Source organism: Pollicipes pollicipes, unplaced genomic scaffold (assembly GCF_011947565.3).
Source record: "Pollicipes pollicipes isolate AB1234 unplaced genomic scaffold, Ppol_2.1 Scaffold_7262;HRSCAF=8765_pilon_pilon_pilon, whole genome shotgun sequence".
NCBI classification, from domain to species: domain Eukaryota; kingdom Metazoa; phylum Arthropoda; class Thecostraca; order Pollicipedomorpha; family Pollicipedidae; genus Pollicipes; species Pollicipes pollicipes.
In genome coordinates, this window is record NW_023597055.1 from 9,200,745 (window position 1) to 9,210,862 (window position 10,118).

Below are 10,118 nucleotides of genomic sequence, written 5' to 3' on the forward strand. Positions count from 1 at the left end.
ACGCTGAGTGTTCTCGGTCGCTCCTGCCGTGCAGGCGGTGCTGAAGACGCGAGGCCAGGCGGTGACCAAGGACGAGCTGTTCACCCTGGAGAACTCGCTGCCGCAGGCCAGCTTCAGCGCCGCACTCAACGACAGATACGTCAGCGTGAAGCAGGGTGAGCGGGCCGGTGGGGGGGGGGGGGGGGGGGGGGGGGGGGGGGGGGGGGGGGGGAGGGCTCACGTGCCCCCGTCGGTCCGACGCCCGACTCTGGGGAGGGGGAGAGGGACAGGGGACAAAGCGGCCGAGAGAGCGGGAGAGTGGTGAGGATCCGGGACGTCATTGCGGTGCACGGGAGCTAAGAGGGGAGGAACAGCGAGACTACCCCCGTCCCTCGGAAGCTGTAGTCTGTTTAGGCGTGGATTTCGGACGTTCTAGGCGGCGTACCGAACGCGGTTCCTCTAAGTTCGGTGCTGGATCCGCCTGCGAGGCGAGACAGTAGCGTGTGGCAGCGGGCGCAGTGTGTCTGGCTGGGCCGAGGCAGCCTTCCGTCTGCAAACTTCTGGGCGGATTCATAATCTCCGTCACCCAGCCGTGACTCAGACCGTCAGCCCAGTGATAACGGCGACTTCCGTGAAGCGATCCCTCCGCTCTCCGTGACCTCCTGCTGTCGTGACCCCTCTGCCGTGAGCTCCCGCTTCTGTGACCTCCGTCTGCCGCGACCTCCCTCCCCCGTGAGCTCCTGCTCCTGTGACATCAGGCCTTCCGTGACCTCCCGGTGTCGTGACTTCCCACTCCCATGACCTCCTTCTGCCGTGACCTCAGACCTTCCGTGACCTCACACTCCCGTGACCTCCCTCTGTCGTGACCTACTCCCGTGACCTTCCTGTGCCGTGAACTCAGGCCTTCCGTGACCTCTCGCCTCCCGCGACCGGTCTCGACAGGGGACTGCAGGGCGAGTCATGCGAAATCGATACGCTGTCCGGGAGTATGTTGGGCGGACGGCCATGTGGCCATCTGGACGGCTGTGGGTGTCATGCAACTGAGCCAGAGCATGCGGGGTGCGGTGGCGTCTTTGGTCTGTTGCCTAATATCGTGACATCGCCGGTGTATTTATGTAAACAGCTGACGCTGGATAAGTGGGTTCGGGATCGCGGCGGTGTGCTTGAATTAAGCGGCGTAAAGTGGGTTTGGCTTGTTTGGAAACTTCGCTAGGAATGACGAGAAGTATTGCCACCTGATGTGGAAGTTTGTTAGCCACCCATACATCATGCCCTTAGCGCTGTCCCACCCGGGGTAAGCTGGGCTCTCGGCGAAGCGTGTCGATCCGACCATGCCCGAACCGGTGAGCCGTGCTTCTGAAGCTGACCTAAGCCGTGCCTCTGAAGCCGACCTGAGCCGTGCCTCTGTGAAGCTGACCTGAGCCGTGCCACTGTGAAGCTGTCCTGAGCCGTGCCACTGTGAAGCTGTCCTGAGCCGTGCCACTGTGAATCTGACCTGAGCCGTGCCACTGTGAATCTGACCTGAGCCTTGCCACTGTGAAGCTGATCTGAGCCGTGCCACCTGTGACTGTGAAGCTGATCTGAGCCGTGCCACTGTGAAGCTGACCTGAACCATGTCACTGTGAAGCTGACCTGAGCTGTGCCTCTGTGAAGCTGACCTGTGCCGACCTGACCCGCTTCAGGAGTCGACCTGACGGCCAATCAGGAGGAGGTGGGCGAGCACGAGCGATTCCTGATGGAGTTCGATCTGGCCACGCGACGCTGGTACATCCGCACCATGCTCGACCGCTACTGGACCCTGGAGACCACCGGCGGCATCCAGGCGTCGTCTGGCAAAAAGTCAGTAGCGGGAGAGGGCGCCGAGCAGCGGTCGCCGTGGACTGGCGGTGGGCGGGGCTAAGGGTGAGGGTCGGGGTTGGGGGCCAGAGAACGGTATTCCGCTCCGGTGACTTGGATCGGGTTTCTCGACCTGATGGTGCAGTAGGAGACGCCGAGTACAGGATCCGGCGTTTGCCGGAGGACATGCGCTTCGAACGGCCGCGATATGCGACTTGGTTGGCTACGTAGGTGCATTTGGCATGCTTTGCAGCACGTGTTTCGCGCACACTTTGTCTGTACCCACCATCGAAGCAGGACAATTCCAGATCGCGGGATGCGTCTGCCTGGTAGCTTGCGAGCATTTCACTCAAACGGACCGTGCGATTGCCCTAAGATGACTCAGAGTGAAATGCGATCGAAATCGGGGATTCTCGTTTCGGCACTTTCGTGCGTAGGACCGGTCATTCTTTAGCCGCGCGTTGGCCACCGCGGGTCAGGTCACGTGCATCGACACTGTGCAACGCGGCTTGGCTGGCGCTGCTGGCTGGCTGTGTCCGCGCGGCCAACGCGGCTTGGCTGGCTGTGTCCGCGTCATGGGGTCGGTGTCAGCCAGCTGGGCTCGTGAACACGGGCGCAGGTGCGGGCCCGTTATCCCCGACACCAGCCGCCGGAGCCGTGCTTTGCGGTTGCCGCGCGAGCCTGTTCTGGATTCCTGGAGCTGCCCCCAACCCCACGCCGCTCCCTCACACCTGGTGAGCATGCTGGTCGCCAGCGTTGAGTCACTAGCTCGGTCCGCGCTCTTTGTCCCGACTCCAGAGCGCGCCTTTAAAGGCTGTTGCGGCTGTGAGTAACACGGGCGCGCTGACGGGTGAGCCACGCGCTGACGCATCGCGTGGCTCCCCGGCTTCGGCGCTCGTGGTCGTATTAACAAGCGCTGAGTGTGCTATTCGTGGCTGTTAGCGCCAAATGACATCAGACATCATCAGTCTCATGGCATCACTCGTCACTGAAGTGTGGGCTGAGCGTTCGGTTTATTATTGCGGATGCACGTGGCCCAGTCTGAGACTGTGTTACACTTTGTGACGCCATTCGGTTTTTAACGTGCGATTCGGTTCAAATTATATAAATGCCGACATCCATTTCCTGCGAACGTTATTTTCGAGTTTGTAGAACAGTTTCAACAAGAAAGGAATACTTTGAGACTGCTCCGTGACCGCACGGTGTCGCAGCAGGTCATCCGGCTGCACATCCGGACCAGGACCAGCACCGAGTGCCACGAGTCTGTGGTCTGCGCGCACGGGTCTCGTCCTCCTGCTAAATGTGCCTTACGTGCAGGTCATCCAACGCCCCGCTTGACCTGACGTGACCTCTGCGTCATGTGACCCGTTCCACCGTTGACCCGTTCCGGGTCGTATAACGCGCCGTTGGCCTGTTCCAGGACGTCTAACGCCCTGTTTGACCTGGTGTGGCACCATGACGGCTCCGTGTCGTTCCGGGCCAACAACGGCAAGTGTCTGGCCACCAAGAAGTCCGGCCACCTGTACGCCAACTCGGAGGAGAATGAGGAGAACGCCAAGTTCTTCTTCTACCTGATCAACAGGTTGGTGCCGACTGGCGCCGGGTAGGTGTTCCCCGGCGGGCTGCGGCCGAGGCGGAACAAAGAAGTCAGCGGCGTTCCAGATTTTCATTTCGAAGGGTTAAATGCGATTTGAGTGGTGATGTGTTCGGGGCAGCTTGGAGTGTGCGCCACCAATGAAACAAGTAAATGACGTTGAAAATTACTTCACAAAACACAGGCGATCACTTCCGTAAGGTGCTTGACGATTTCGCCTTGAAATCTGCTTGCCGATTTTGACTTGAAATCTGCCTGCAGATTGTGACTTGAGATCTGCTTGCCGATTTCGCCCTCAAATCTGCCTGCTTTTACCACAGAAATGCTCCACAAGAGCTTTACGTAACGCTATGACCAGAGGGTAGCACCCCTCGCGAGTAGGAGTTATTCCGGTCGCGTTCATTGAACTCATGTACGCTGCGGGAAAAACGTGCCCTTCATGCACACGTGGTATGGCGCGGCGTTTGTCAGACGGATGATGATATCGTCGCTGTTTTCATCCGTCGTGAAGTAATCCACTGTGCCGCATCAGCTGAGCTTGAGGGGAAGGGCAGCGGCGGGATGCCGGGCAGCTTCGGCAGGCCGTGACATGTGCCTGTCTGGGCAGGCCGATCCTGGTGCTCAAGTGCGAGCAGGGCTTCGTCGGTTACAAGAGCTCGGCGTCCACCAAGCTGGAGTGCAACAAGACCCACTACGAGACGGTGCACGTGGAGCGCGGGGACAAGGGCCAGGTGTTCTTCAAAGGTGAGGGGGTGGAGCGACGCGGCCGGGGCGGGAACGGTGAGAGCCAGGACACGGCGGCGCCTGATGTAACGATGAGGGGTGGGCAGTGGACACTGAACGGCGAGAAGAGGGGTATGGGGCAGGCCGTTGGGTCAGGTCACATGACATTGGGTCAGGTGTGCATGAGGAGCAAATGCGTAAGACGGATATCAGAGATTTTCAAATGAATCGGTTAACATCACATGGCTTGGATATGCTGGTTTACGGGCGGGTCAGTGTCGTGACGATGCTGTGGCTCGCAGCATGTCGTTGAACCAAAATCTGCCGGTGAGCTGGGAGCCTGGTGTCATGTTACTGAGACCGTAACGGTACAAACAGCCAGGGGTGGCATCTCCGATAGACCGAAGCACCATGCCGCTAGTGTTGGACACGCACTGACTGACACCGTCCGGCGTCGGCATCTGCCATCTCAGGCCAGAACGGCAAGTACTGGGCGCCAGAGGACGGCATCTCGGCCTCGGCCGACCAGCCGTACCCGTTCTACATGGAGCTGCGCGAGCCCACGCGTATGTGCATCAAGGACCAGCACGGCAACTACCTGTGCGCTCAGAAGAACGGCTCGTTCGCGCTGGGCACCTCCGACCTGGCCGTGGCGACCTACTGGGAGTTCTAGACGCGCGGCGGCCGGCCGGCACCGTGCTGCGGCGCAGAGGGCGCGCGCGCGCACAGCGCCGCCTGCCGGGAGTTGCTGACGGTGATTGATCGGCGTGGCGTGGGCACTGCCTCCTCGGAGCAGCTGGAGTCTGTGTGCGTATGTATGTCTGTGTGTGTGTGTGGCGAGTGCGGGCGGCGAGCCGTTCTCGAGGCGTCGGCTGTGTGGATGGTGTGACCCCGCGCGCGTGCGGCGGTGCACGCGGCCCGGGTCTGCCCTGCGGCAGGCGGCGGCGACCGTGGGGGACGGGCCGCATCCCCGCTGTGTGCCGCGGTGTTCGTAAGCTGTGTGACGCTGCAGACGTATTTTTGTACGATGTTGCTTAGCATTACCGCCTCGGACGGATGACCGGTCGGCGGGGAATCGTATGAAGGACATCGTTTTCTTCTGGTACGCTTTCCCGCGCGCGGACATATTTGCACGCACGGAAGCGGAAGCGTAGGACCAGGTAACGCCCCTTTGGTCACAAATCAATATGATTCGTTCGTGTGGACGGAGAGCCATTGTGAAATTCGATGCGCTCCGCACGAGGCCCTCCAGTCTCCATGGCCGGTGCAAGTCTTTTGGATCAGTCTGCGGACAGACATGTACTTATCAAGCAACAGCTTGCCCCGCTTTGAAATGGCTTGCGGGATATACGTGCTGCGATATTCCGAGTTGTGCTTATTTATCATGCCAATACATGACAGGACAGGCGACGAATGTACATACACGTAGTGTAGTTGACAATGTGCACGTACTCTTTGAACTGTTGAACGAACAATGTGAACCCTTAAGGCGAGCATTACTCGCATGCTTTCATTAATCCCGTATGTGGACATCTCTAGCGTGCAAGTCATCTCTAGCTGAGGGACTAGGCTGGAACGCCGCCATGCCGGCGTCATTTGGCGCGAGCTTAGCCTCACATGTCTACGTCCGCCAAATCTGTGCACACAAAAGCAGACAAAGGCAAAGGACGCGAAAAAAAGTCTCGAAGGGCAAGCAGCGTTGCCTGCCTCGCGCACGCACCATTTCTCGTCCATCCACATACGACGCCCACCGCACGGCACACAAACGGTACACTCCGAAGCCAACAAGCACAAAGCACGCAGGTAAAAACCGATCGGCCGTCTACCCGAGCCGATCGACGATCGGTAACGACAGTTCCGGCTCTGATCCGCGACAGCAACAACACCGGCGAGGGGGAGGTGGCGCCACGCCCTCCCCGCGGGGCCGGCGGCGGCGACGGCTCCACGACCTGCTTGTCGGGGCCGCCTCGGACCGCTCCTCCTGGCCGGCAGAACACTGCCAGCCTGTCGGGGCCGCTCTCGGACCAGTCCTGGCCGGCGGAACACCGTCGGCCTGTCGGGGCCGCTCTCGGACCAGTCTTACCCGGCGGAACACCGCCAGCCTGTCGGGGCCGCTCTAGGACCAGCCGCGACGGTGATGATCACGCTCCGGCCACAACGCTCGGAGGTCAGACGGCCGAGAGCGCCACCACGGCCGACGCCGTATGGCACCGCGCTTAAGAATCAGGTCACGATAGCACTGCCGCACTGCACAGCACTGCTTCCCATGCCGCAGCTGACCCGCCAGACGGCGACCGGACGGCCGCGGTCTCAGTCGTCCTCGAACTCGAAGTAGTCGTCCTCGTCCTCGTCCTCGCGGCGGAGGTCCGACTGGCCCAGCAGCCAGTCAGCGTCTTTGCCGATGACCTGAGGTCGCGGGGTCACCGTCAGGTCAGCGGACGACACGCGCTGAGAGCTCGCACCACAACACGGGGGGGGGGGGGGGGGAGGAGGGGGCAGCAAGGAAACAAGATGGTAGGGTGGATACGGAGCCCTCCCCCCCCCTCATTCCACAAGAGGCAAAAGGTCGCGGCGTTTGTGAGGTGCGGCGGCGCGGACATCACTAGATGGGCCAGGGGTCACCACACCCGGGGCTCCGCGCAGGAGCCGACAGAAGCACAACTGCTCCCACCATGTGCTCACCACCGATCCAAGACAGCGGCAGGCACGGGCGCCCGCCACCCGCATGTGACGACCTGACCGCCAGAGCGGGGCTCGGGCCGGCCACGGGACAGGCGCCGCCGCCAGCGCGAGAAAGGCGGCCCTCGCACGCGCTTCACGGCGGTATCCGAGTCGGACAGCGCGCGGGGGAGGGGGGGGGGGGGGAGAGCACGACTGCCGGAGGCAGGGACGCGCACAGTTCGAGAAAAGCTCGGTCTACGGAGAGAGGGAACGGGGCGGAAGGCTGTAAACCGACAACGCCACGGAAAAGAGAGAGAGAGAGAGAGAGAGAGAGAGAGAGAGAGAGAGAGAGAGAGAGAGAGAGAGAGAGAGAGAGAGAGAGAGAGAGAGAGAGAGAGAGAGAGAGAGAGAGAGAGAGAGAGAGAGAGAGAGAGAGAGAGAGAGAGAGAGAGAGAGAGAGAGAGAGAGAGAGAGAGAGAGAGAGAGAGAGAGAGAGAGAGAGAGAGAGAGAGAGAGAGAGAGAGAGAGAGAGAGAGAGAGAGAGAGAGAGAGAGAGAGAGAGAGAGAGAGAGAGAGAGAGAGAGAGAGAGAGAGAGAGAGAGAGAGAGAGAGAGAGAGAGAGAGAGAGAGAGAGAGAGAGAGAGAGAGAGAGAGAGAGGAGAGAGAGAGAGAGAGAGAGAGAGAGAGAGAGAGAGAGAGAGAGAGAGAGAGAGAGAGAGAGAGAGAGAGAGAGAGAGAGAGAGAGAGAGAGAGAGAGAGAGAGAGAGAGAGAGAGAGAGAGAGAGAGAGAGAGAGAGAGAGAGAGAGAGGAGAGAGAGAGAGAGAGAGAGAGAGAGAGAGAGAGAGAGAGAGAGAGAGAGAGAGAGAGAGAGAGAGAGAGAGAGAGAGAGAGAGAGAGAGAGAGAGAGAGAGAGAGAGAGAGAGAGAGAGAGAGAGAGAGAGAGAGAGAGAGAGAGAGAGAGAGAGAGAGAGAGAGGAGAGAGAGAGAGAGAGAGAGAGAGAGAGAGAGAGAGAGAGAGAGAGAGAGAGAGAGAGAGAGAGAGAGAGAGAGAGAGAGAGAGCGCTGGGCACCGTACGTCAGCGAAGTCGTGACGGCTCATCACCACACACTTCTCATGCTGACAGAGTTCCGGCAGGTGCGACAGCTTCGCCGCGGGCGCCGTGGCGGCCAGCGCCTCCGGCGTCCGTGACGCCTCACCAGCGCCAGCGCACCGTCCAGACCGCACCAGCGCCTCGGAGCGCCGCCGCTCGGCAGCCTCACCTCGGCCATGAGCTGGACGTCGGCGTCGGCGGCCGGCCTCGGGTCGGCCTCCGCCGCCAGACGGAGCCGCTGGCGGGCGGCTGCGCCGCCACGCTGTCGGCTCACCATGTACCGGGCGGCTGTCTCCCTGCCGGCCGGGTCAGCTGGGGTCAGGTGGGGGTCAGGCGAGGTCAGGTGGGGTCAGACGAACGTCAGGTGGGGTCAGGTCAGGGGTCAGGCCGGTCAGCCGGGCTAGGGCAGCGGCGGCCGGCAGGGCGGCACGGACGCCACCACCGACGGGGCGGGCCTGGCACAGCCGGTCAGCACAGACCCCGCCAACAGGCCAGTCGGCAGACACCATCAGCATGCCAGACAATCACAGTCAACGCTTGTCGGGTAGCCGCCATCAGCCGTCGGCGGAAGCAGTCCCGACCGCCAGGTTCCAGCAACGGGGCAGGACAACCGCCACCGTCAGACGAGGGCAGCACCAGCGTGGTGCACAGCACACCAGACGGCGGACGTAACCGCTAGTCAGCGCCTGTCTGTTAGACTGGCGCTGACCAGCGGTAAGAACACCACAGCCAGCCACCGGTACAGAAAGCGTGCTGCCTGTGACGACAGCACAAAGCGACTTGTGTGTGTAACGTTTGCCAGGACGATCGATTACAAGGCCACCTGGCGCCTGTGGTGAACCACGAATGAGCGGATGCGGCGCCGAAGTTACGCGTTTTGCCGGACACCTCGCACGAGGTGAGCGCACATCAAGCAATACAACTTTGCTATCGCACGCCCTGAGCTTGCCTGCAAATAATCCGATGTCACTGCACTCTCAAATCCTCCAACGCAGGACACTTCAATCCACAAAGACACGCCGCCACTGCCGCGGTCTCATGCGTCTCGACCCAGCACCACGAGCCGCGCACCCCGCCCCTGCCGCCCTCCGTCGCCGGCCGGCGCCGCTCACCTGTGCACCGAGTTGAGCGGGTTGCCGGGGCTGATGAGCGACGAGCTGGGCGTGCGCGCGGCGGTGGCGGGCGTGGCGACGGCGCCGAGGGTCGCCAGCGGCGTGGCCGTGTGCAGGCGGCGGCCGCGGCCGCGGCCCCGCGCGCACGGCGTGACCGCGGCGTTCACCTCGCCGCCGCCGAGGTCCAGCAGGCCGCCACCGCCGCCGCCGCCCAGCTGCTGACACGCGAACAGGTCGTCCGTCTCGGTGTTCTGGGCGCTGAGGAAGGCCATCCGCTGCAGCTGGTGCCGCTGCGTGCCGGGCCTCGCCGCTGGTGCCGCCGCGTCTGTCGGCACGGCGCCGGTCAGGGCGCCGCCCGCCGTGTGACCCCGTGTGACACCGCGTGCGGTCACGGACGAGTCTGACACCGTGTTACGCCGTGCGACATCGTGGTGCACCGTGTGCAGCCGCGTAACAATGGGCCGGTTGACGTAGCGTTTGGGGTCGCGTGACATTGAACAGCATGACATAACACTGGTGCGCTTCACGCCGCTGTCCTGGCAGCGCAAACGGCGCCGTGGCGCCTACCGGCCTGGCCAAAGCCAAGCTGCAGGACGACCCGACACGCCTGAGGCCCTCACCACGCTGCGGGACGACCCGGCACATCTGAGGCCCTCACCACGCTGCGGGACGACCCGACGCGCCTGAGGCCCACACCACGCTCCTCTGACGTCACTCACCTGAGGCACACGTCGCCGGACGGGCCTTCTTCTTCGCAGGAGGCTGCTGCACTTCTTCGTTCCGCGCGGCGCCGGCGGGCGGGGGCGCCGGCTTCTTGGCGGCCGGCTTCCTGCCTCTGCCCCTGCCGGCGGGGGCGGGGGCGGGGGCGGACGGATCACCCCCGGCATCGGCGGGCTCGCCTCGGCCCCCGCCGACCGACTTGGCCTCCGGGCCGGCCGGATCAGCCCCGGCCGTCGCCGACTCGGTCCCCTGCTTACGCTTGCGGCTGCGCGCCGCCGGCTTGATGGCGGTGAGTGGATGGGGCGGCTCTGTTTCTCTCGCCACCGCCGCCGCTGCCGCCGCGCCCGCCTCGCCATCGTCACCTTCCAATGGCACGTTCTCGGCCACTTTAGCAGATTTGG

General features: G+C 62.6%; 1 protein-coding gene and 1 long non-coding RNA gene across 3 annotated transcripts in view; one reads left to right on the forward strand and one right to left on the reverse strand.

The window, feature by feature from the left end:
- The window catches only part of sn (fascin domain-containing protein singed), a 28,485-nt gene extending 22,943 nt beyond the window's left edge, over positions 1-5,542 (forward strand). For both annotated transcript variants that reach the window (XM_037238055.1, XM_037238054.1), the window contains exons 5-9: positions 35-155; positions 1,662-1,818; positions 3,236-3,397; positions 4,017-4,153; positions 4,606-5,542. In XM_037238055.1, coding sequence (XP_037093950.1) covers positions 35-155; positions 1,662-1,818; positions 3,236-3,397; positions 4,017-4,153; positions 4,606-4,805 — 777 coding nt within the window. In that variant the 3' untranslated portion in view covers positions 4,806-5,542. The remainder of the gene's footprint in view (positions 1-34; positions 156-1,661; positions 1,819-3,235; positions 3,398-4,016; positions 4,154-4,605) is intronic.
- A 139-nt stretch (positions 5,543-5,681) lies between these two features.
- Positions 5,682-9,083, reverse strand: LOC119113824 (uncharacterized). Its single transcript, XR_005095969.1, has 3 exons — positions 8,998-9,083; positions 8,055-8,181; positions 5,682-6,538 (listed from the first exon to the last, which is right to left on the reverse strand). It is a non-coding gene; the product is annotated as an uncharacterized LOC119113824 (long non-coding RNA).
- Positions 9,084-10,118: the final 1,035 nt, after the last annotated feature.